Below are 27,208 nucleotides of genomic sequence, written 5' to 3' on the forward strand. Positions count from 1 at the left end.
GCAAGTCCCGGATCCACCTGTGTGACAGAGGGCGCTGGTTTCCCAGGCACGTCCCGGATCCACCTGTGTGAGAGAGGGTGCTGGTTTCCCAGGCACGTCCCGGATCCACCTGTGTGACAGAGGGCGCTGGTTTCCCAGGCACGTCCCGGATCCACCTGTGTGAGAGAGGGTGCTGGTTTCCCAGGCACGTCCCGGATCCACCTGTGTGAGAGAGGGTGCTGGTTTCCCAGGCACGTCCCGGATCCACCTGTGTGACAGAGGGTGCTGGTTTCCCAGGCACGTCCCGGATCCACCTGTGTGAGAGAGGGCGCTGGTTTCCCAGGCACGTCCCGGATCCACCTGTGTGAGAGAGGGCGCTGGTTTCCCAGGCACGTCCCGGATCCACCTGTGTGAGAGAGGGCGCTGGTTTCCCAGGCACGTCCCGGATCCACCTGTGTGAGAGAGGGCGCTGGTTTCCCAGGCACGTCCCGGATCCACCTGTGTGAGAGAGGGCGCTGGTTTCCCAGGCACGTCCCGGATCCACCTGTGTGAGAGAGGGTGCTGGTTTCCCAGGCACGTCCCGGATCCACCTGTGTGAGGGAGGGCGCTGGTTTCCCAGGCACGTCCCGGATCCACCTGTGTGACAGAGGGCGCTGGTTTCCCAGGCACGTCCCGGATCCACCTGTGTGAGAGAGGGTGCTGGTTTCCCAGGCACGTCCCGGATCCACCTGTGTGACAGAGGGCGCTGGTTTCCCAGGCACGTCCCGGATCCACCTGTGTGAGAGAGGGTGCTGGTTTCCCAGGCACGTCCCGGATCCACCTGTGTGAGAGAGGGTGCTGGTTTCCCAGGCACGTCCCGGATCCACCTGTGTGACAGAGGGTGCTGGTTTCCCAGGCACGTCCCGGATCCACCTGTGTGAGAGAGGGCGCTGGTTTCCCAGGCACGTCCCGGATCCACCTGTGTGAGAGAGGGCGCTGGTTTCCCAGGCACGTCCCGGATCCACCTGTGTGAGAGAGGGCGCTGGTTTCCCAGGCACGTCCCGGATCCACCTGTGTGACAGAGGGCGCTGGTTTCCCAGGCACGTCCCGGATCCACCTGTGTGAGAGAGGGCGCTGGTTTCCCAGGCACGTCCCGGATCCACCTGTGTGAGGGAGGGTGCTGGTTTCCCAGGCACGTCCCGGATCCACCTGTGTGAGAGAGGGCGCTGGTTTCCCAGGCACGTCCCGGATCCACCTGTGTGAGAGAGGGTGCTGGTTTCCCAGGCACGTCCCGGATCCACCTGTGTGAGAGAGGGCGCTGGTTTCCCAGGCACGTCCCGGATCCATCTGTGTGAGAGAGGGCGCTGGTTTCCCAGGCACGTCCCGGATCCACCTGTGTCCCATAAAAATGTGGTATCGTGACCTCCTATGGTACCTGAAACTATAGGTCGTCCATGTTTGTCATATCCTGTCCCACATACGATGTCCGAGGTCGGACCCAGTCATTGGTCTTCCTGCTCTGGCCCTGGCTGTTCCTGGTAGAGTGCCATTCGTCCTAAGCCTCCTACCGCTCCTGGCCTAGTACTTCTTTTTGGGGCTCTACATTCTCGGGACCAATGTCCCTGTTTCCCACAGTTAAAGCACGCTGCCTTCGGTACTCCAATTCCCCTGTACTCTTGGTTCCCTCCTGTGTATCCCGGTGGTCCCTCAGTCTTCCATGTTGGAGGACCATTCCTCCCTTGATTTTGCTGAAACGCATGCACCTCCCCTTTTTGCTGGGATGGGGGTTTACTTTGTTCGTTTTGCCAGGCCATAATCATTCATCTTAAGACCCAAGCTTCATTGTGAGTGGCCTCATTAGGGTCAAACATTCTACACGCCTCTTGGCCATGGTCAGAAGCATGCGAGATGATGGACTTTAGCCACAATGGTTTTTGGGTATCATCCAAGTCGTCACGCTCCAATGTTCCAAAGACATTGCAGGAAACGATCCAAAGGCATTCTGCAGTGTTCCCCAGTGGCCTGTTTAATACTTGCTAATTGCATCACAGGGTCCTTACTATTTATCCCTGCTACCTCGCGTCCCGCAGCCCAGAGTTCGGCTGTGGTACCTCCTCCGATATTCTGTTCTTGTGTCAAGCCCCATAAATAATTGGTCCTAGACACCGGGTTATCAATAATCGGTCCTACACACAGGGTTATCAATAATCGGTCCTACACACAGGGTTATCAATAATCGGCCCTAGACACAGGGTTATCAATAATTGGTCCTAGACACAGGGTTATCAATAATCGGTCCTAGACACAGGGTTATCAATAATCGGTCCTAGACACAGGGTTATCAATAATCGGTCCTAGACACAGGGTTATCAATAATCGGTCCTACACACAGGGTTATCAATAATCGGCCCTAGACACAGGGTTATCAATAATCGGCCCTAGACACAGGGTTATCAATAATTGGTCCTAGACACAGGGTTATCAATAATCGGTCCTAGACACAGGGTTATCAATAATTGGTCCTAGACACAGGGTTATCAATAATCGGTCCTAGACACAGGGTTATCAATAATCGGTCCTAGACACAGGGTTATCAATAATTGGTCCTAGACACAGGGTTATCAATAATCGGTCCTAGACAGAGGGTTATCAATAATCGGTCCTAGACAGAGGGTTATCAATAATCGGTCCTGGACACAGGGTTATCAATAATCGGTCCTAGACACAGGGTTATCAATAATCGGTCCTAGACACAGAGTTATCAATAATCGGTCCTAGACACAGGGTTATCAATAATCGGTCATAGACACAGGATTATCAATAATCGGTCCTAGACACAGGGTTATCAATAATCGGTCCTGGACACAGGGTTATCAATAATCGGTCCTAGACACAGGATTATCAATAATCGGTCATAGACACAGGATTATCAATAATCGGTCCTAGACACAGGGTTATCAATAATCGGTCCTAGACACAGGGCTTTCAATAATTGGTCCAAGACACAGGGTTATCAATAATTGGTCCTAGACACAGGCTTATCAATAATCGGTCCTAGACACAGGGTTATCAGTAATCGGTCCTAGACACAGGGTTATCAATAATCGGTCCTGGACACAGGGTTATCAATAATCAGTCCTAGACACAGGGTTATCAATAATCGGTCCTAGACACAGGTTATCAATAATCTGTCCTACACACAGGGTTATCAATAATCGGTCCTGGACACAGGGTTATCAATAATCGGTCCTGGACACAGGGTTATCAATAATCGGTCCTAGACACAGGGTTATCAATAATCGGTCCTAGACATAGGGTTATCAATAATCGGTCCTAGACACAGGGTTATCAATAATCGGTCCTAGACACAGGGTTATCAATAATCGGTCCTAGACACAGGGTTATCAATAATCGGTCCTAGACATAGGGTTATCAATAATCGGTCCTAGACACAGGGTTATCAATAATCTGTCCTAGACACTGGGTTATCAATAATCGGTCCTAGACACAGGGTTATCAATAATCGGTCCTGGACACAGGGTTATCAATAATTGGCCCTAGACACCGGGTTATCAATAATCGGTCCTAGACACAGGGTTATCAACAATCGGTCCTAGACACAGGGTTATCAATAATCGGTCCTGGACACAGGGTTATCAATAATCGGTCCTAGACACTGGGTTATCAATAATTGGCCCTAGGCACCGGGTTATTAATTTCCTTAGTTCCCCGTCATCTAAACCCTGGATTTGAGAGGCTTGCTTGACAGCGGCTTTCCGTAACTCAAAACTAGTTTTCCCATCGTATTTCGGGACATTCTTAGCAATGTCGTTTAGTTGGGAAAGACTAAACGGGGTAGATTAGCTGATGGGGTCGTTGGCATTTTGCCCTAGGGTTGCAGTTGTTACCATGGGGTTGATGGGTCGCTCCGGAGTTGGAGTTTTATCAGGCGGTTCGGGGGCGTAGGGTGGTGGTCTCCCTTTCTCCACTGGCTCAGGCCATTCCTCCCTTTCCCGTTGATCATATGCGTGAGCAGCCTCAGCTGGACTTGAGTAGTCTATATCGGCATCCCCTTCGTCTGAAAAGACGCAAATTACCCCATTAGTGAGGACAACTGTGATCTTAATCCCTCAATGTCTTTATTACAACGGGTATGGTTGGCATGAACATATTTCTCCCATTGGTGGGACTGTTGTATTACCCTAAGGACTGATTTTAAATCCTGACATTTACCTTCTAAGGCATGTCGCTCCGTCTGTAATTGCTCTACCTGGGTTTTATATTTTTGAACTCGGGAGTTGCTCAAATCTACAGTTGTGATGCTGGCAGCCATGTGGAGGGTATGTAATCGCTTCTCATCTCGGCGCTCACTCACCTCCCTTTTTAACTCCTCAGTATTGTTCCTATAGGTTTCAGAATCATCGCTGGCTGTTCACCCTTTGCAGCTCATCTTTCGCTTCTTGGGCCAAATTTCATTCATTTACTAATTCAAGATAACAGGCCGCCATTAGGAAGTATTTATATTCCCTTTTCTTTATTTTCTTTCCTGTACTGGTTACAGAGGTTTCCATAAACCTTTGTCCCGTATTCTGGGTGGGCCATACTCTAGCTGCGGTGAGTGCCCAGTTTTTATAATTTCCTACCATTAATTTATTATACTGTTCTTTCCAACTCTGGGACGTCTCCCCTTTATTACTCGCCATTGTTATCCCGTAACGTAGCGTCTTATTTTTAAGATTCCAACTCGTTCCATTCGACACTCTTAATTTATCCTTCTTGTTAACTAGTTCAGAGTGTCAAATGTCGGTCAGGCTCAATAAGTTGCATACATTCAGTACTTGGTTAACAAGTTGTTTGAATAACTTACAAGGAAAATGACACCGGGTGTCATTCCCATGTGTGCTAGCTTAAAACAATACGTTTGAAAGTTGATCAGTCTTCGCACTGGTGTCCTACAACAAGTCCCGGACTTGTGGCTCCTCCCTTCTCGAGTGTGATTCCTAGGTTCTCGCTGCTAAACTAGCTCTTGGCTCCCTTCTTTTATATATCTATATTTTTACTACCTATGAGCCACCCCCCCCCCCGATAAGACCATTTGCACAAGGTTGCTCTAATCAGTCATGAGACCTCTTGACAGCTCACAGCTTCTGTGATCATCACAACAGAATGGTCAAGGCGTGCCGTCTGCAGATTCAGCCATTTTGTCTGAGATGTGTCCATCCTTAGCCAATCGGTATCCTTGGTCATTTAGGGAATTCCAGAGGGCACAGATTTAAGATAATTAGCAAAAGAACCAGAGAGGAGATGAGGAGAAATATTTTTATGCAGCGAGTTGTTGTGATCTGGAATGCACTGCCTGAAAGGGCAGTGAAAGCAGATTCAATAGTAACTTTCAAAAGAGAATTAGATAAATACTTGAAAAGAAAAAAATTACAGTGCAATGGGGAAAGAGCACGGGAGGAGTGGGACTAATTGGAGAGCTCTTTCAAAGAGCCGGCACAGGCACAATGGGCCGAATGGCCTCCTTCTGTGCTGTGTGATTCTATGATTCCCTACCTCCTAAAATGAACAGGTATTCTAAAACCCAAGCTTGACATCATTTCCTTATTTTTCCTACTCTTTGTAACTTTGGAGTTCTTCACCTAGATTCCGTAATACTTCAAAAAATTCAGTGAGAATTGTGTCAACAGATTATTATTTAAATATTTAGAGATTGGATCAGTTTCTCTTTGTGCTTTGTATAAATATCAATTGGCTCCTTCTCCTGTTTCAGTTTGATGTTCCTATGACTTCCTGACCCATTGGTGCCTAGAAGCCGATGGTATTTAAAGTCTGATATGTCCCAATACGGCCGAGTTAACCATGGCCATAAAACGGGTTGTGTAATTCCTGAACTAGGCTGCAACTTCTCATTTTCAAATTCCACAGAAATCCCATCTGGTGCGCATACAAGACTCCGAGAGCGGGAGGCACCTGATATTGGGAACACGGCAGTGCCTGATAATGGGAACACGACGGTGTCTGATAATGGGAACCCACCAGCTCCTGTTAATGGAAACACACCAGCTCCTGTTAATGGAAACACACCAGCTCCTGTTAATGGAAACACACCAGCTCCTGTTAATGGAAACACACCAGCTCCTGTTAATGGAAACACACCAGCTCCTGTTAATGGAAACACACTAGCTACTGTTAATGGAAACACACCAGCTCCTGTTAATGGAAACACACCAGTGCCTGTTAATGGAAACACACCAGCTCCTGTTAATGGAAACACACCAGCTTCTGTTAATGGAAACACACCAGCTCCTGTTAATGGAAACACACCAGCGCCTGTTAATGGAAACACACCTGAGCCTGTTAATGGAAACACACTAGCTCCTGTTAATGGAAACACACCAGCTCCTGTTAATGGAAACACACCAGCTCCTGTTAATGGAAACACACCAGCTCTTGTTACTGGAAACACACCAGCTCCTGTTAATGGAAACACACCAGCTCCTGTTAATGGAAACACACCAGCTCCTGTTAATGGAAACACACCAGCTCCTGTTAATGGAAACACACCAGCTCCTGTTAATGGAAACACACCAGCGCCTGTTAATGGAAACACACCAGCTGCTGTTAATGGAAACACACCAGCTCCTGTTAATGGAAACACACCAGCTCCTGTTAATGGAAACACACCTAAGCCTGTTAATGGAAACACACCAGCTCCTGTTAATGGAAACACACCAGCTCCTGTTAATGGAAACACACCAGCACCTGTTAATGGAAACACACCAGCTCCTGTTAATGGAAACACACCAGCTCCTGTTAATGGAAACACACCAGCTCCTGTTAATGGAAACACACCAGCTCCTTTTAATGGAAACACACCAGCGCCTGTTAATGGAAACACACCAGCACCTGTAAATGGAAACACACCTGAGCCTGTTAATAGGGACGCACCTGAGCCTGGTAATAGGGACACACCTGAGCCTGTTAATGGGGACACACCTGAGCCTGGTAATAGGGACACACCTGAGCTTGGTAATAGGGACACACCTGAGCCTGTTAATAGGGGCACACCTGAGCCTGTTAATGGAAACACACCTGAGCCTGTTAATGGAAACACACCTGAGCCTGTTAATAGGGTCACACCTGAGCCTGGTAATAGGGACACACCTGAGCCTGGTAATAGGGACACACCTGAGCCTGGTAATAGGGACACACCTGAGCCTGTTACTAGGGACACACCTGAGCCTGGTAATAGGGACACACCTGAGCCTGTTAATAGGGTCACACCTGAGCTTGGTAATAGGGACACACCTGAGCCTGTTAATAGGGACACACCTGAGCCTGTTAATGGAAACACACCTGAGCCTGTTAATGGGGACACACCTGAGCCTGTTAATAGGGTCACACCTGAGCCTGGTAATAGGGACACACCTGAGCCTGGTAATAGGGACACACCTGAGCCTGGTAATAGGGACACATCTGAGCCTGGTAATAGGGACACACCTGAGCCTGGTAATAGGGACACACCTGAGCCTGTTACTAGGGACACACCTGAGCCTGTTAATGGGGACACACCTGAGCCTGTTAATAGGGTCACACCTGAGCTTGGTAATAGGGACACACCTGAGCCTGTTAATAGGGACACACCTGAGCTTGGTAATAGGGACACACCTGAGCTTGGCAATGGAAACACACCCGAGCCTGTTAATGGAAACACACCTGAGCCTGTTAATAGGGACACACCTGAGCCTGGTAATAGGGACACACCTGAGCCTGTTAATAGGGACACACCTGAGCCTGGTAATAGGGACACATCTGAGACTGTTAATGGAAACACACCTGAGCCTGTTAATAGGGACACACCTGAGCTTGGTAAAAGGGACACACCTGAGCCTGTTAATATGGACACACCTGAGCCTGGTAATAGGGACACACCTGAGCCTGTTAATAGGGACACACCTGAGCCTGGTAATAGGGACACACCTGAGCCTGGTAATAGGGACACATCTGAGACTGTTATTGGAAACACACCAGCGCCTGTTAATTGGGACACACCTGAGCTGATCATACTTTCTCACTCTTTGTACATCCATCACATGATCAATCAGCCCAGTTTAATCAGGGTTTAATTATATTGCACAGAAAGGAAGGATGGAGGACCTTTAATTATGTAGCACCTTATCAAGTCTGGAGATTCCCTTATCTTTTGTTACTGATCTAAAGCACTGACCACCAATCAGTCGGTCCTCCCCATATCTGGTCCCTTACTACAAAAGCCAACGAGCATTTCTCAGCTGACAGGAGGCCTTGGCTCAGTCCAGATGAATGCTGCCATTGAATAGTCGCTGACTAGTTAAAAATTCAAAATGATGAATGAAATCCAAAATCTATACACCACTGAGTCTAGTCACTGGGAACGAGAATCAGTGGCTGGGCTGCATTTAATTAGAAGGAATGAAACTGCCCAGTAACTTCCAGAATCTCAGTGGTGTCCGCTTCACTCGAATGGATTTGTGTTTGTGGGTACAGTGGTTATGTCACTGGAATAGTAATTCAGAGGGTCTGGACTCATAATCCAGAGAATGTGAGTTTAAATCCCACCACAGCAGGGAAAATTTGAATTGTTTTTTTTAAAAAAATCAGAAAATTTAAAGCGAGTATCGGTAAAAGTGACCATGAAGCTGTCGGATTGTCGTAAAAGCCCAACTGATTCACTAATGTCCTTCAGGGAAGGAAACCTGCCGTCCTTACCCGGTCTGGCCTATCTGTCACTCCAGACCCTCACCAAGTGGTTGACTCTTAACTGCCCCTCTGATGTGGCCACTTCACAGAATCACAGAATCTACAGTGCAGATAGAGGCCATTTTGGCCCATCGAGCCTGCACCGACACATATCCCACCCTATCCCCGTAACCCCACGTATTTAATCCCCTAACACTAAGGGTCAATTTATCATAGCCAAATCAACCTAACCTGCACATCTTTGGACTGTGGGAGGAAACCGGAGCACCCGGAGGAAACCCACACAAACACGGGGAGAATGTGCAAACTCCACACAGTCACCCGAGGCCGGATTCGAACCTGGGTCCCTGGCGCTGTGAGGCAACAGTGCTAACCACTATGCCACCGTGCCCCCCTTGGTTGTATCAAAGCCGCGAGAGAAGGCTCACCACCAACATTCCCTATATGGTGCGCGCCCGCACCTCTCTGCCACTCCCCGCGGCACGGAACCGGCTTCTTCAATGTAAAGTGTGCGAAACGGCGAATGGGCCGCTCACCCCAAAAAAACAAGAGGGAACATTGCTCACCAGCACCTCTCGGGAAAAACGAGCAAGAAATGCCGGCCTTGCCAGCGACGCCCACATCCCGAGAATGAATTCAAAAAACAAAGCTGAGCCCGGCTCCATTTTAAGTGTGTAGTCAAGAGGAAGCTAGATAAGCACATGAGGCAGGAAGGACTAGGATGCTGCTAGGATGAGATGGGAGGAGGCTCGTGTGGAGCATAAACCCCGGCACAGACCTGCTGGGCCGACTGGCCTGTCTCTCTGCTGTTACCTAGGGTGACCGTACGGTCCCGGGGTCAGTCTCGGATGAAGTACTGTGTCCCCGGGCAAACAATGTCCCTGGAAGAGTCCCCGGGTCACGAGACTCATCCACGAATGCCCTAACTTTTAATGTCTCAGTTGGGGAGTTGCACACACGTTTCCTGGGTGTGCTCATTTGCATTCCCATTACTGCAGGTACTGGTGTAATAGCTGAACTCTCTGGGAACGTCGCTGCAGTGGGGTTGGGAGCGGCGTGGGTGGGAGAGTGGGAGTCGGGCATCTCTGGGCTGTGTCTGAATGCGCTTCAATAGTGTGACGCCACATCCGCGGGAATTAAGTGCCTATTTCTTTTGCATGTGTAGTGTAACTGTGCAGCTGTTAAAATACAGGCTGCTAAAAAATGTTGACTTTCTACGTTGCACAACCTACATTTTCCACCCTGGCGACTTTGCTGTGCTCCCGTCCTGTGTGTCCCCGGGTTCAGTTTAGGAAATATAAACTGTAAAATCTACGTAACAAAAGCCAAACTTCAGCCAAGAGCATCAGCTGGTCTCCAGGTGGAAAGGTCTAAGGTTCCCGGTGAGCGGAGAACGCTGCCTGACCGACTACCTACAGTTTTTCTTTTCTATTTCAGATTTCCAGCATTCGCAGTTTAATTTCCTTTTATCTCGGCTGCTGTTTCAGTCACGCTGCTCACTGACGCCCCCTTGCCTCCCTTCTTTAGTTAAAACTTTGTGACACAGCTTATTTATTTCATATTTTCCTGCAGCTGTTTACAGGATTTTTGAAGTTCGATTTATTTAGACGTGCTTGTGCAATGTTGCTTAGCAATGGAGTTGAATTTTACCGGGTAAAAATGATTGCTTTGAATTTAAGGTCAAAGGAGTAGCATGTGACCTACGATGCAATTTAAAACCATGTTTGTAACCTTTCCTAATTGGCTCAATGTGGAGGAACTGTGTGGTGCAGTGGATTTGATGATGGTTTTAAATTCTGGGGCCTTGGTTTGCCACCAAACCTGACAGATGGGACTGAAAGTCTCTGCTGTTGCCTTTAATGGTCAAAGTTGAAATTAATTTGGCCAATGTCAAGCCAGCCTCTGTGGGTCTGGGCCTAGGGCATGGTGCCTCCACTAATTGCCACCAAATTGTCCGCCTCACTCGAAAGGCTAAACGAAGCCAAGGCTTCTTCAGCAGCACCTCCCAAACCCGCAGCCTCTTCTACCTAGAAGGACAAGGGCAGCAGGCTCATGGGAACACCACCACCTCCAAGTTCCCCTCCAAGTCACACACCATCTGACTTGGAAATATATCGCCGATCCTTCATCGTCGCTGGGTCAAAATCCTGGAACTCCCTCCCTAACAGCACTGTGGGAGTACCTTCACCACACGGACTGCAGCGGTTCAAGAAGGCGGCTCACCACCACCTTAATAAAGGATGTCTTGTGCGGGAACTGGAAAAGTTACATGCTGGTGGGACTGAGGCACATTGTCAGCAGAGTGGAGGGAGTTTACTCTCTGTCTACCTGATGTACCTGACCTGGGACTGGGTGCCTGAAATGCATAGCATTCTACTTCCCGCACTAATATCGCTCACTTTAACAGCCATTCAGATTCCCCTGGTAAAAAGTGTCCGCAGATAAGATAAAGGCATTGAACGGTATTTCTAATGTGCTGTTGTTCCAGCCTCTGCCCCGTCTTCTAACCCTCTCGCCGATGACAGAAGCCACAATGATTCTGCTGTTGGACAACGTGATCCCAGCCTGTCAGCAGTACCAGAGCAGGTAGGGTCATCAGTATTATCTACCTCAATGAATTTTGAAATGGCATTTCCTTCACAAATTTGGGGGCGCGTTCCCCTCCTCTCCTAAAGTCGCTGGTCACCCAACTGACCATTCCTCAACCGTGAGCCTGGGCAGTGAGTGGCACAGCTGGCTATTCATTCATGGGGGTCATCGTACCTGAGCACCATCCTGTCCTCGCACGCGCATGAACACTTACCAGCAGGGCCATTGGATGGTGATCAGGAGCAGGGACCCTGGCTGGCCTTTTCGACAACTTGCATGGGCCCTTTATTATCAACGTGGCTGAGATCAGGGACCAGAGACTCCAGCTCACTATACTTCAGCCCCCCCACTGGGCAGTGGCCTAATTCTATTCACCTAGTTGTAAATCAGGCTGTGGTTAGCTTTGCTCGTTATTGAAGTTTCCAATTGTGAAAATGGTGCGTTTTACACAAATGTTCTTTGTATATCAGAGGCCGTGTGTTGGTTAAAGGGAGCAGGAAACACTCATGCAATGATGATCGGTGCTAACAGAGCAGAGAAATGCCACCAAACGGAGTAATTGGTCATTGTTTTGCATATACTGCTGGTAACTAAAGAAAGAAAGACTTGCATTTCTATAGCGCCTTTCACAACCATCGGAAGTCCCAAAGTGCTTTACAGCCAATGAAGTACTTTAGAAGTGTAGTCACTGTTGTAATGTGGGAAATGAGACTACACGTCAGAAGTACTTCATCGAGTTCTTCATGCTAACCATAGAGGGCGCCAGCAAGCAGCACATCTTGTAATAAACAGAGCTTGGCGCATTTAAACTAAAACTTTGCTCTTCTTTTTCCCTAGCCAGCTTCGCCTGGGGGATTATTTTGTTCTATGATGACTAACGCCAGTTGGCTAGTTGACAAACTGTGCCATAAAGCTGCCAATGGATTACCAATTGAGGTGAGGTGTTACCCATCATCCTTTAATACTGTCCCTGGAATTCAGGATTTAGAATTGTGATATCCGAGTGGTAAGGTCAGAAACCGAGAGAAGCGAGATATTAGGAACAAAACCCAACTGTTTATTTACATGGTGTAGCAGAGAACCATATCTCTTACAAGCTGGAAGCAAGGCACCTTTTCTTATTGCACGAGCACAATATGGAGGATTCACCTCTGAGTCATACCCATAATGCAATGCCACATTACCGTATTAACTGGTGTACCAGGACATTGAACACATGACCCATTACCTTAAATACTGGTGAATGTGAACCCTTAATATTTGGCTCCCTCTGGTGGATAACTTAAACATTACATCCCAGATTACTATATCCCTCCCCTCTTAAGTTGAACATTAATTTCTTAACAGCATTCTTAAAAAGTCCCATAAGGAAACTCCTTTAACGATAGTCCATTCTGAATGAATCTAGCAGGTCGTTATCAATCTCTCTGGCAGCTTGTGAGTCCTTGGTGAACGTCTTACAGTCAAGTCCCTGCTTGGTTGTGGTAGAGCCACCTGCTGCTCCTGAGCAGTACTCAGAGTATCTGACTCTGCTACGATGGTTTCCTCTTGACGAAGGGGTCCAGGTGGAACTGGCTCTGTTCGTGGTGGTGGTACCACCGATGCCTTTGGATAACTGGGGGCCAACTTGTCCTCCGACATCTCCTCTGGAACCTCCAGTTCGATTTCCCCTTGTCTGGTCAGTATCTGATCTACATGTCTGCATACTACCTGACCAGTTTCCACCATGACCGTATATGATACTGGACCGGTCATTGAGCCTATGACGCCAGGAATCCATTTTGGACCATAACTGAAATTCCTGGTAAGGACCGCATCTCCTTTTCCAAAACTGCGGCTATTTGTCCTTCTGTCATGGTTCTCCTTTTGTTTGATTTGTCGGTTTTCCACCTTCCTTTTTAGGTCTGGGTGAACCAGGTCAAGAGTGGAGCATAGTCGACGTCCTAACAACAGCTCAGCAGGAGAGAGTCCTGTGGTAGATTGAGGTGTTATTCTGTAGCTAAACAGAACTCGTGACACCTTGGCTGCCAAACTCCCTTCCGCACTTTTTTTCATCATCTCCTTAAATGTTTGTACGGCTCTCTCCGCAAGTCCATTTGAAGACGGATGATATGGAGCTGAGGTCACGTGCACTATGCCATTGTTTCTCATGAATTCTTTTGTTTCTGTACTCACAAAACATGTGGCATTGTCACTTACTACGATCTCCGGTAGCCCTTGATTACTAAAACTCCGACGCAGGCAGTCTATAGTAACAGTAGATGAAGCAGAATTTACAGGATAAACATCCATCCATTTGGAATGTGCATCAATGATTATGAGGAACATCTTTCCCATGAATGGACCTGCATAATCTACATGTAATCTTCTCCATGGTTTATCCGGCCACTCCCAGGGGTGGAGAGGAGCCGCTGCTGGTGCCTTCCTGTGTACTTGACAAGTGCTGCATGTCTTGACTAGATTTTCTATCTCCTCATCTAGCTTTGGCCACCACAAGTAACTCCTTGCCAAGCGAAACTCCAGGATGACACTGATATAGTTGCCCTAGGATAGACTGTCGTGCTGGCTGTGGAATAATCACTCGTGCTCCCCACAACACGCAACCATCCTGCACACCCAGCTCTGTTTTCCTGACACTGTAAGCTGTGAAATCAGTCCCTTCCGAAAGCTGTGGCCAACCCCATATCACATATTCTCGGACTCTAGACAGTACTGGATCTTTACTGGTCCATGTCCTTGTTCTGCGGTCACAATTGCCGTGTCCATGTCCTCCAACATCAAAATTCTGTCCTCTGGTGCTGCACGGATAGGTGTACCTGGCAGTGGAAGATGGCTCAAGGCATCTGCGTTCCCATGGTACTTGCCCGCCTTGTAAACGATGACATACTCATATGCCCTCAACGTCACTGCCCACCTCTGGATCCGGGGTGAAACCATCTGGTACTGCTTTCATTTCATTAAAAAGAGATAGAAGAGGTTTATGATCGGTGCATATGGTGAATTTCCTGCCATATATGTACTTGTGAAACCTCTGTAACCCAAACATTACTGCTAACCCCTCTTTATCTAACTGGGAATAGTTTTTTTCCGCTGGTGTCAGAGTTCGAGACATAAACCCTATTGGTCTTTCTGTTCCATCTTCCAAGCTGTGTGAAAGAACCACCCCCACCCTGTAAGGTGAAGCATCACAAGAGAGAATGATGTCTTTCTCTGCATTGTAGTGAACCAGCACATCCGAGGACAGCATCAGTTTCTTGGATTGTTCAAATGAAACCCTCTGTTCCTCTTTCCACTGCCACTGTGTCTCCTTGCGCAGAAGTCTGTGAAGAGGTGCTAATAATGTTGCCAAGTTTGGTAAATATCTGTTATAATAATTTAGCAGTCCCAGGTAAGCTTTTAACTCAGTCACATTGGTAGGAGCTGGGGCCTCCTGCAGTGCTTGTACCTTCCCCTTGATTGGATGGAGCCCGGTGGCGTCCACTCTGTGTCCCAGGAACACGGCCTCATTCCCCAGGAAAGTGCACTTACTCCTCTTGAGCCATAACCCAGCCTTATCCGATCTTCGTAGTACCTCTCTGAGTGCTCAGATGCTCCTGGTCGGTTCTTCCTGTCACCAGAATGTCATCCAGATATATTGAAACATGTGGGATCCCTTGCAGTACACCCTCGATAGTCCTCTGGAAAATAGCTGGACTAGATGAGACACCAAATGGTAAGCGGTTATAGGTAAACAAACCCTTGTGTGTATTTATGGTTACATACTTCTTGGATTCCTCATCTAGTGTAATCTGCAAGTATGCATGACTCATATCCAGCTTTGTGAATTTCTTCCCTCAAGCCAGGTTTGCAAAGAGATCCTCTGTTTTGGGAATAGGATACTGTTCTAGTTTAGACACCCTATTTACTGTCAATTTATAATCTCCACAGAGTCTTACTGAATTGTCCGGTTTTAAAACAGGTACAATGGGAGCTGCCCATTCTGAACATTTCATGGGTTCCAGTATGTTCTCTCAAAAGACGATCAAGCTCAACCTCTACCTTCGGTTTCATGGCATAAGGCACAGGTCGTTGTTTAAAAAACCTTGGCAGTGCCTCCTTGTCTACAGAAATCTTAGCTGGGGGGCCATTAAATGTGCCAAGTTCTTCCTTGAACACCTTCTCATGTTCAATCAACACTTCTTGCAAAGACAACTGTTTGCCTCCCTCTATTTGATTTATTGCTCCCCAATCTAATTTAAGTTCTTGTATCCAGCCCCGACCTAACAGCTTTGGTCCGGAACCCGATACTACAACTACAGGTAGCTGTTCCACGGTGTCCCTGTGTTGCACAGTTACAGTAGCTGTACCCAATGTCGCCACTCGTTCACCGGTATATGTTTTAAGCTGCATAGAGCAAGACTTTAACTCTGGAACTTTGGCACGGTTCCACAATTTTGAGTACTCTTCCCTGTTCATTATGGTTATGCCGCATCCTGTATCCACTTCAAAGTTGACCTTAGAGTAATTTACTGTCAGTTGCAAAGTGATAGGATCCACTTTTGGAATGTTCTCTAGCATACTATGCATTATGAACATGTCATCTTCTTTCTCAGCTTCTCCACTGATGTGATGTGCTCCCTTCTCTTCCTAGGTTTTGCTTTCCTCCCCCTTTTGGTTTGTATTCCTCCACGGTCGCTTTTGCCCTGCATGCATGTTTTATATGTCCTTTTTTCCCACACTTATGGCACTTTTCCTCCAGAAACCTGCATTCCCTCGCCATGTGATCGCCATTGCATCTATAACATGCCTTTACATGCTCCCTTTGTGGTTTCTGATGCATGTTTAACTTGTGCACAATAACCTGACCTCCAACTTGCTTTGTAGTAGCCCAGTCTGAACCTTGTATTTCTTTTACATCTCGGTTCGCTGTCTCTGGCTTGAGCAAGTTCCAACGCTTTTTCATACGTAAGCCCAGTCTCGGACAATAATCTCCGCTACATTCGATCATCCATTATCCCGCAAACTAGCCTATCTCTCAGCATGTCTTTCAGGTTGTTGCCGTAATTGCAATCGTGTGCCAATTTTCGCAACACCGCTACATAATCCAATACAGTCTCTCCCGGTTTTCTGTTCCGTGAATTAAATTTGAAACGCTGTACAATCTCACTCGGTCTGGGATTGAAATGGTCCTTTAACAAGGCCACTAAGTCGGCAAATGATCTGTCTCCAGGCTTTGCAGGACTGCATAAGTTTCTCATTAAACTATACGTCTGACTTCCCACGGAAGTGAGCAAAACTGCTCTCCTTTTTCCGACATCATTTATATCATTTGCTTCAAAGAAATGCATCAACACCTCGCAGTATTCATCCCAGGTCTGCGTCTGAACATCAAAAGCAGAGATCTTTCCTACCGTAGCAGCCATGATCCGTTATTCAGTGCTCTTTTATTTTCTTTCTCCGTCACGATGTGATCTGTCGATCCTCGTCGCCAATATGTGATATCTGAGTGGTAAGGTCAGAAACTTGAGAGAAGCGAGATATTAGGAACAAAGCCCAACTGTTTATTTACACGGTGTAGCAGAGAACCATATCTCTTACAAGCTGAAAGCAAGGCACCTTTTCTTATTGCAAGAGCACAAGATGGAGGATTCACCTCTGAGTCATACCCATAATGCAATGCCACATTACCGTACTAACTGGTGTACCAGGACATTGAATACATGACCCATTACCTTAAATACTGGTGAATGTGAACCCTTACTATTTGGCTCCCTCTGGTGGATAACTTAAACATTACATCCCAGATTACGATAAGAATACACTGTGTTAGCGCCCATGATTCGAGCAGGTTTGCTTTGGGAAGCTGGAGATCTTGAGTTCATAGAATAATTCAGCACAGAACAGGAGGAGGTCATTTGGCCCACTGTACCTGTACCAATTAGTCCCACTCCCCAGCTCTTCCCCCAGAGCCCTGCAAAATTTTCCCTTCAAGTATTTATCCAATTCCCTTTTGAATGGTACTATTGACTCTGCTTCCACCGCCCTTCTCCTCATGTTGCCTCTGATTCTTTTGCCAATTATCTTAAATCTGTGTCCTCTGGTTACTGACCCTTCTGCCACTGGAAACAGTTTCTCCTTATTTACTCTATCAAAACCCCTGATAATTTTCAACACCTCTATTAAATCTCGCTATAACCTTCTCCGCTCTAAGGAGAGCAATCCCAGCTTCTCTAGTCTCTCCATGTAACTGAAGTTCCTCATCCCTGGAACCATTCCAGTAAATCTCCTCTGCACCCTCTCCAAGGCCTTGACATCTTTCCTAAAGTGCTTAAGGAAAATTATCTCATGTTTGGCCATCCTCCCCCAACTTGGATTTTCTCTTTCTTTCTCCTGAAGCTGTTGACTTCTTGCTGAAGTACAGCTGCACAACTCTCAATGACTTCTGGTACTGAACCAGGGCAGAGAAGGTCGACAGGCTATTCAGTCAGGTCTTGCGTATCACTGTCGAGCCTGATTCCATCCAACGTCAGCACTTAGGGCTTCTTTCTCTCACTAGAATCGAGCAGGTTAAAGAGTAACCTGATAGAGGCCTTTAATATTACGAGGGGTCATATTAGACTAAAAAGTGATCGACTGTTTCCATTTGTGAATGAAACAATATTGAAAGTTACAAACTTAAGGCAATTACAAAAAGGGAAGGTTAGGAAAATGTCTCGAAACATAGGATGGTGCATGCTCAGCAACAGACCATTGTTGAACAAGAATCCATACGTTATTTTATAAAAGAATTGGGTAGTTGCTTGAGAAAAAGAACTTTAGAGACAAGGGGCTGGATTTTGTCATTTCCCACCCGCGGGGGGCGGGTAGACCGCGGGTTACCCCACAGGCTGTGGAGTTTGACATCACCAGCAGCTTCTCCGCCCAGACATCAGGCTGATTGACAGGCTGGGAACTCGACCAGGACACCACAGGGCCAGGTAGGCTCGGGGCCCGGGGGAGGGGGTCCGGGGGAGGGGGTCCGGGGGAGGGGGTCTGGGGGAGAGGGGAGGGGGTCCGGGGGAGGGGGTCCGGGGGAGAGGGGAGGGGGTCCGGTGGAGGGGGTCCGGAGGAGAGCGGAGGGGGTCCGGGGGAGAGCGGAGGGGGTCCGGGGGAGGGGGTTCGGGGGAGGGGGTCCGGGGTCCGGGGGATGGAGTCCCGGGGGATGGGGTCCGGGGGAGGGGTCCAAGCCCCGGGAGGGGTTCTGGGGGAGGGGGTCCGGGGGATGGGGTCCGGGGGAGAGGGGAGGGGGTCTGGGGGTGGGGGTCCGGGGGAGGGGGTCCGGGGGAGAGGGGAGGGGGTCTGGGGGAGGTGGTCCGGGGGAGGGGGTCCGGGGGAGAGGGGAGGGGGTCCGGGGGATGGGGTCCCGGGGAGGGGGTCCAAGCCCCGGGAGGGGGTCCGGGGGAGGTTGTCCAAGCCCCGGGAGGGTCCGATCCCTGTCCCTGGGGGGGTGCGGGCTGATGGTGGGGAGATTGGGGGGCCAGGAGGAAGCTCTCCTGCTCCTCCCAGCCCACAAGCATTGCTCCCCGAGGCTGTGCTCACCTCGCTGCAGCCACCGGGAATCCCGAGCCCCGCCCCCGCCATCGCCATCGCCATCGCCATCCCCGGCCGCCTGCCGTAAAACCCAACAGCACAAAGCACAGGCTTCTGGGCCTCAGTATCATATTCAAATTGCCCATCCACCTCCTGGCAGCGGGTTGGCTGACTGCCTGAGTGAAAGGTCAAAGTGGGGGGTCAGAGGCCGGTTGGGGTCGGGTCGGGTCGGGTCGGGTCAGAGGCCAGTCACGGTCGGGTTTTAGATTTTTAAACTTTAACTCCCCCCTGCCCATTTCCAACCCACCCGTTCTTTCATGTTAAAATTGTCCCCAAGGTGTGGGATTAGACTAGCTGGCTCATTTGGAGAAATACCCCAATGTAGATTGGATGGACTGAAAGGCCTATTCCTGTGCTGTGACAGTCTCTGATCCTATGATAAATCTCACAGCTGCATTTTCCAGTAGGGATGGTGATCAGAAGGAGCCCTGGCTGATTGTTCCCCAACCCTTACCCCAGTCCAGGCTGAGTTTAGCTGAATGTACAAACCAAAGACTCAACACAGGAACCCCTCAATCTGTCCAGCTCTGTACCACACAACACATTTACACACCTGCCCCTTGAATTGTGTCCTGAAATGCGAGGGTATACCTATCATAGAAACATAGAAACATAGAAACATAGAAGATAGGAGCAGGAGTAGGCCATTCGGCCCTTCGAGCCTGCTCCGCCATTCAATGCGATCATGGCTGATCATCCAAGTTCAGTACCTGGTCCCTGCTTTCTCCCCATACCCCTGGATCCCTTTAGCCTTAAGAAATATATCCAGCTCCTTAATGAATTGGCTTCTACTGCCTTCTGTGGTAGAGAATTCCACAGGTTCACCAGTCTCTGGGTGAGGAAATTCCTCCTCATTTCTGTCCTAAATGGCTTACCCCTTATCCTTAGACTGTGACCCCTGGTTCTGGACTCCCCCGCCATGGGGAACATCCTTCCTGCATCTAGTCTATCCAGTCATGTCAGAATTTTATAAGTTTCAATGAGATCCCTTCTCATTCTTCTAAACTCCAGCGAGTACAAGCCCAATTGTCCCAATCTCTCCTCATACGTCATTCCTGCCATCCCAGGTGTCAGCCTGATGAATCTTCACTGAACTCCTTCCATGGCAAGAACATCCTTCCCCAGATAAGGCGACCAAAACTGCACACAATACTCAAGATGTGGTCTCACCAAGACCCTGTACGCTTGCAGCAAGATATCCTTGTTCCTGTACTCAAACCCTCTCACTACAAAGGCCAACATACCATTTACCTTCTTAACCGCCTGCTGCACCTGCATGCTTACCTTCAGCGACTGGTGCATAAGGACACCCAGGTCTCGTTGCACTTCTCCTTCTCCCAATCTATTGCCATTCAGATAATAATCTGCCTTCCTGTTTTTGCCACCAAAGTGGATAACCTCACATTTATCCATGTTATATTGCATCTGCCATGCTTTTGCCCAATCACCCAACCTGTCCAAATCATCCTGGAGTTTCTCGGCATCCTCCTCACAGCACACACGCCCACCCAGCTTTGTGTCATAGAGTCATAGAGTAATACAGCACGGATAGAGGCCCTTCGGCCCATCGTGTCCGCGCCGGCCATCAAGCCTTGTCTAATCTAATCCCATATTCCAGCATTTGGCCCGTAGCCTTGTATGCTATGGCATTTCAAGTGCACATCCAAATGCTTCTTAAATGTTGTGAGGGTTTCTGCCTCCACAACCCTTTCGGGCAGTGAGTTCCAGACTCCAACCACCCTCTGGGTGAAAAAGTTCTTTCTCAAATCCCCTCTAAACCTCCCACCCTTTACCTTGAATCTATGCCCCCTAGTTATTGACCCCTCTACTAAGGGAAAAAGCTCCTCAGCATCCATCCTATCTATGCCCCTCATAATTTTGTACACCTCAATCATGTCCCCCCTCAGCCTCCTCTGCTCCAAGGAAAACAAACCCAATCTGCCCAGACTCTCTTCATAGCTGAAGCGCTCCAGCCCTGGTAACATCCTGGTGAACCTCCTCTGCACCCTCTCTAACGCGATCACATCCTTCCTGTAGTGTGGCGACCAGAACTGCACACAGTATTCCAGCTGTGGCCTAACCACAAATTTGGAGATATTACATCTAGTTCCCTTGTCTAGATCATTAATATATATTGTGAATAGCTGGGGTCCAAGGACCGATCCCTGCAGTACCCCATTAGTCACTGCCTGCCACTCGGAAAAAGACCCGTTTATTCCAACTCTTTGCTTTCTGTCTGCCAACCAGTTCTCTATCCAAGTCAATACCTTGCCCCCAATCGCATGTGCCTTAACTTTACACGCTAATCTCTTATGCGGGACCTTATCAAAAGCCTTCTGAAAGTCCAAATACATCATATCCACTGGTTCTCCCTTATCTATTTTACCAGTTACATCCTCAAAAAATTCCAGTAGATTAGTCGAGCACGATTTACCTTTTGTAAATCCATGTTGACTTTGCCCGATCCTGTCACTGTTTTCCAAGTGCTCTGCTATTACATCTTTTATAATGGACTCTAGCATTTTCCCCACTACTGATGTCAGGCTTACTGGTCTGTAATTCCCCGTTTTCTCTCTACCACCTTTTTTGAATAGTGGGGTAACATTTGCTACCCTCCAATCCATGGGTACTGTTCCAGATTCCATCGAATGTTGGAAGATGATCAGCAATGCATCTACTATTTCTAGGGCCACTTCCTTAAGTACCCTAGGATGTAGATTATCAGGCCCTGGGGATTTATCCGCCTTTAATCCCCTCAATTTCCCTAACACCATTTCCCTACAAATACTGATTTCTTTCAGTTCCTCCCTTTCATCAGACCCTATGTTCCCCGGCATCTCTGGGAGGTTAGTTGTGTCCTCCTTTGTCAGGAAAGGATGAACAGGCTCTTGAAAAGAGAAGGCCAAGGGGTGACCTAATAGAGGTCTCCAGTATGGACCTGATGGGCCGAATGGCCTCCTTTTGTGCCGGAATGACTCTAAATGACTCTAATTGCTTTCCTCAAGAAAGACTTGCATTTATATAGCGCCTTTCACAACCTCAGGATGTCCCAAAGCACTTCACAGTCAATGAAGTACTCTTTGAAGTGTTGTTACTGTTGAAATGTAGGAAACGTGGCAGCCAGTTCACATGGAGCAAGATCCCACAACAGCAATGATCAGATAGTCTGTTTTAGTGATGTTGGTTGAGGGATAAATATTGGCCCCAGGGGACCGGGGACCGGGGACCGGGGAGAACACCCCTGCTTTTCTCGGATTAGTGCCATGAGATCTTTCGCATTCACCTGCGAGGGCAGACAGGTCCTTGGCCTAACGTCTCAGCAGGTTATTTTTCTTCCACAGGATGTCATTTTATTTATGACACAGCTGCTGACGGACGAATCCCTGTGGAAGGATATGGGGCGGGAGGAGCGGCTGAGTTCAGCCTCCAAGATGCTGCAGGCTGTGGAAGGAGCTGCCATTGCAGTCGCCCTGAACTCAGCTGATCAAAGACTGAAAGACATCACCAGCAAGGACATGGGTAAATGTACAGCGGCCACCCACGCGATTCACAAGGCACGAGAGAAAATACAGCAACAATTGGTATTCAGACAAGCTCACTTTTATCAAGTTATATAATATGCGCTGCCTGAAAGGGCGGCGGAAGCAGATTCAATAGTTACTTTCATAAGGGAATTGGATAAATACTTGAAAGGAAAAAAATTTGCAGGGCTACGGGGCAAGAGCAGGGGAGTGGGATTAATGGGAGAGCTCTTTCAAAGAGCCGGCACAGGCACGATGGGCCGAATGGCCTCCTCCTGTGCTGTGTAGAGCAAGTATTGGCAAACATCGATCTCTTGGGGCAGGTGTCAGCCTGTTAGCCCTGTGTTTGATGGTCACGCTGCTTTTTGTGCTACTGTACACATTGTACATTAGTAGCGATGTGCTGAGGGTTATCTGGATGGTGGGTGGAATCGGAGATGTGTAATGATGCATCAATTCCAACACGAGGGGAGGAAGGAAAATGCAGCAACTGGAGTGGAATCAGAGCTTGGAACAAGGCCGGAGAAATAAGGGCAGAAAGCTCTGGAAACGCACGACAGCTCCAGCAGCACACGGAGAGGGAAACATCCTTCATGTGTCTTTCTGGAATGATTACTTTCTTCATTCCAGTGCACGGGAAGACCTTGCATGATTCTGCATCAAATATGCTTGATACAAGAGACACATAAACCAGGTCAAAGCTAAAGCTCTAATGGGAAAGTAGAAGGGTCGATATTCAGGACGGATGAGAGTGCCGGGGCAAAACGGCCTTTATTTCATCCAAATTCAGCTTGTGATCTTTTGTTTCACTCTTAGATCTGCAGTTACGAGTTATTCGTGTGAACAACACCTCCACAGATGATAGCGTGAGACTGCAGGCCAAGGGCGATGCGATGGACATTTCTTGGAGAACAGTCTCGGGCTCCAAGATGACTGGTAAAGTTAGTTGCCTTTTTCAGTCTTTTCTCCCACCTCTCCAGAAGGCACTGACTCCATATTTGGGCTGGGTTTCATGGGTGCCAGCAGCCCTGTGGGACCTTGCCCATGTTGGCCACTTTTCATATGTGTACCTGGATAGTGAGTGTGGGTGTGCTATTCCACTGTGGGCGGTGTATCACAGCCGAGCTTGACCACATTTCCACACATGCTCACACTGGCTCGCAGGGGGCGCTGGATTGCAGTCAAGATTCAAGATTCAAGATTCAAGATCATTTTATTGCCATATGTAACTAGTACAATGGAATGCTTACTCCCCACTCGCTCCCACAATACAAGCATATAATGGGCCAGAAATTCAGATCGGGGGCCTGCCGCGCGTGCAAGGCCCCGATATGCACTTACCCGACGCGCTGGCCGTTGACCTCCAGGGACGCCTGGAATTCGATTTTGAAAAAGAAGAATCCCGGGCAGCGTATGACGTCACGCCGCCCAGCAGTGCAGCCAGCGCGAAGCCTGTAGCGCGCTGTGCAACTGAGACACGCCCCTTGAGGTCTCAGTTTAACAGGACACGCCCCCAATGTTTCTGCCAAGCTGCTAAGCATTTTTACATGCAAAGCAGCAGTTTAAATAGGTTTTTGGAAGTTTTTTGAAGATTTTGGTAACTTTTATGCGCGAGTACGGTCGGGGGTACTTACGCGTCTGGCCGGAGGAAATGCCGGTTTTCAGCATGCACAGTGCATGTGGGGAAAACCGGCATTTCCTGTCCTCTGAACGAAGGGGTTCAGAGGCAGAACGCGTGCGACTGCACAGGCAGCGCGTGCGCAGTAAAATTCGCCGCTTTCATTCATGCTTTCAGTGAGGTCAAGTCCTTACAACTTACACATGAAAAAAGCATGGGTACAGTTGCTCCAGAGGCTGCGGAGGAAGATATTTCTTATCGTGGAGCTTCTGAAAGTATGTATGTCTGTATATATTCCTTTGCGTGTTATGTATATATTCCTTTACTTATGTGTATGAATGTATTATTTAATTATGACTTTCAGAGAAAGTAACTTATTGGAAAATCATAATTAAAAACATACATTCATACACATAAGTAAAGGAATATAAAACATACATACATATACGTAAAGGAATATATGCGGACATACATACATAATTACTTATTACTGATGAAAAGTTTCTTTCTTAAAAGTGCTGGAAATGTTACATTACTCATTTTAGAACACAGAAATTCACACAGCCACTATTGCTCCTTCTACCTACCGTTCTGAAAACCCGTTTAAAAAAAAAAAAATTTAAACTTTAAAACTTACTTAAAATTTCTTAAAATAACTTCCCTCCCTTTCCCAAACAAAAATATTGCCTTTCAGAAGCTCCACGATAAAATATATCTTCCTCCGCAGCCTTGGACCAACTTTACACATGCTTTTTTCAAGTGTAACTTGTAAGGACTTGCCCTCACTGAATCCATGAATGAAATCGACGAAGTTCACTGCGCAAGCGCTGCCTGTGCAGTCGCACGCGCTGTGCCTCTGAACCCCTTCGTTCAGAGGACTGGAAATGCCGGCGTTCCCCGCATGCGCTGTGCATGCTGAACGCCGGCATTTCCACCGGCCAGACGCGTGAGTACCCAGACCGTACTCACGCATTTGGACCCGAATTTCTGGCCCAATATAAAAGCAAAAAAGTAAAAACAAGTATAAATAAAAACAATAAGCAAATAAGCAAAAAGTATAGCAATAACAGTCCAAGTTGCAGGATATGATGAATAGTACAAAAAAGCCTCAATTACCACTGGAAATAATAATAATGTAATATGATAAATATATGGTAATATGAGTATAATATATATATTTACATAAACATATAACTATAATATAAACAATTTGGCTGATGTTCCCCTCCTTAGTCCAAGGGCAGCAATGGTTGGGATCCACTGCAACAACACTTTTCTAATGGCTCTTGTTCATCTTTGATTATTAGGTCAATTTATACGTATCAATCTCTTAATCTTTTCCAATGACATTTTTTCAATTGGCCATTATATCAGATGCAGAAGGTCTGCTGGTGAACTCAATTCTCCGATCTCTTACCCTCAGAGGGTAACTTTGCCTTTGCCATCTCTAAATATAACCCACCCAATATGAAACCGTGGAGGTTTACAGCACAGGTGAATGCCATTTGGCATATCATTTCTGTGCTGACTCTTTACATATAGAGTCATAGAGTCATAGAGTTTTACAGCACAGAAAGAGGCCCTTCGGCCCATCGTGTCTGCGCCGCCCATCCATCCCTGTCCAGTCTAATCCCATTTTCCAGCATTTGGTCCATAGCCTTGTATGCAATGGCATTTCAAGTGCTCACCCAAATGCTTCTTGAATGTTGTGAGGGTTCCTGCCTCTACCACCCTTTTAGGCATTGAGTTCCACATTCCAACCACCCTCTGGGTGAAAAAGTTCCTCCTCAAATCCCCTCTAAATCTCCTGCCCCTTACCCTGAATCTATGCCCCCTTGTTATTGACCCCCCTACTAAGGGGAAAAGTTCCTCTTTGTCTACCCTATCTATGCCCCTCATCATTTTGTACACCTCAATCAGGTCCCCCCTCAGCCTTCTCTGCTCCAAGGAAAACAACCCCAGCCTGTCCAGCCTCTCTTCATAGCTGAGGTGCTCCATCCCAGGTAACATCCTGGTGAATCTTCTCTGCACCCTCTCCAAAGCAATCACATCCTTCCTATAGTGAGGCGACCAGAACTGCACACAGTACTCCAGCTGTGGCCTCACCAGCGTTTTGTACAGCTCCATCATAACCTCCCTGCTCTTATATTCTATGCCTCGGCTAATGAAGGCAAGTATCCCATATGCCTTTTTAACCACCTTATCTACCTGCTCCGCTGCCTTCAGGGATCTATGTACATGTACACCAAGGTCCCTCTGACCCTCTGTACTTCCTAGGGTCCTACCACTCATTGTGTATTCCCTTGCCTTATTTGTCCATCCAAAATGCATCACCTCGCACTTTTCAGGGTTAAATTCCATTTGCCACTTTTCCGCCCATCTGACCAACCCGTTTATATCGTCCTGTAGCCTGAGGCTTTCCTCCTCGCAATTTACCACCCCACCAATTTTCGTGTCATCTGCGAACTTACTGATCATACCTTTTACATTCTCATCCAAATCATTTATGTAGATCACAAACAACAAGGGACCCAGCACCGATCCCTGAGGTACCCCACTGGACACAGGCTTCCAGTCACAAAAGCAACCTTCGACCATCACCCTCTGCCTCCTGCCACTCAGCCAGTTTAGGATCCAACGCGCCAAGGCACCCTGGATCCCATGGGCTCTTACCTTCTTGACCAGTCTCCTATGCGGGACTTTGTCAAAAGGTTTACTGAAGTCCATGTAAACCACATCCACAGCATTTCCCTCATCCAACCCCCTAGTCACCCCCTCGAAAAATTCAATCAGATTTGTCAGACATGATTTACCCTTGACAAAGCCATGCTGACTATCCCCGATTAATCCTTGCCTCTCCAAGTGGAGACTAATTTTGTCCCTCAGAATTTTTTCCAATAATTTCCCTACCACAGATGTTAGGCTCACTGGCCTGTAATTCCCTGGTTTATCCCTGCTACCCTTCTTGTATAGTGGTACTACATTAGCTGTTCTCCAGTCCTCTGGTACATCCCCTGTGGCCAGAGAGGTTCTGAAAATTTGTGTCAGAGCCCCTGCAATCTCCTCCTTTGCCTCCCACAGCAGCCTGGGATACATCTCGTCCGGGCCTGGGGATTTATCCACTTTTTGGCCTGCTAAAACCGCTAGCACCTCCTCCCTCTCGATGCTAATA

General features: G+C 47.9%; 1 protein-coding gene across 3 annotated transcripts in view; it reads left to right on the forward strand.

Moving 5' to 3' along the window:
• The window catches only part of LOC147100465 (adhesion G protein-coupled receptor E3-like), a 115,528-nt gene that overhangs the window by 38,629 nt on the left and 49,691 nt on the right, over nt 1–27,208 (forward strand). For 2 of the 3 annotated variants that reach the window (XM_085968209.1, XM_085968210.1), the window contains exons 5-9: nt 5,887–6,918; nt 11,189–11,286; nt 12,127–12,225; nt 22,239–22,416; nt 23,235–23,354. In XM_085968209.1, coding sequence (XP_085824335.1) covers nt 5,887–6,918; nt 11,189–11,286; nt 12,127–12,225; nt 22,239–22,416; nt 23,235–23,354 — 1,527 coding nt within the window. The remainder of the gene's footprint in view (nt 1–5,886; nt 6,919–11,188; nt 11,287–12,126; nt 12,226–22,238; nt 22,417–23,234; nt 23,355–27,208) is intronic. The other variant, XM_085968211.1, reaches the window with a different exon arrangement.

Source organism: Somniosus microcephalus, chromosome 26 (assembly GCF_052327205.1).
Source record: "Somniosus microcephalus isolate GS21.2 chromosome 26, FLI_Smic_1.0, whole genome shotgun sequence".
Taxonomy (NCBI): domain Eukaryota; kingdom Metazoa; phylum Chordata; class Chondrichthyes; order Squaliformes; family Somniosidae; genus Somniosus; species Somniosus microcephalus.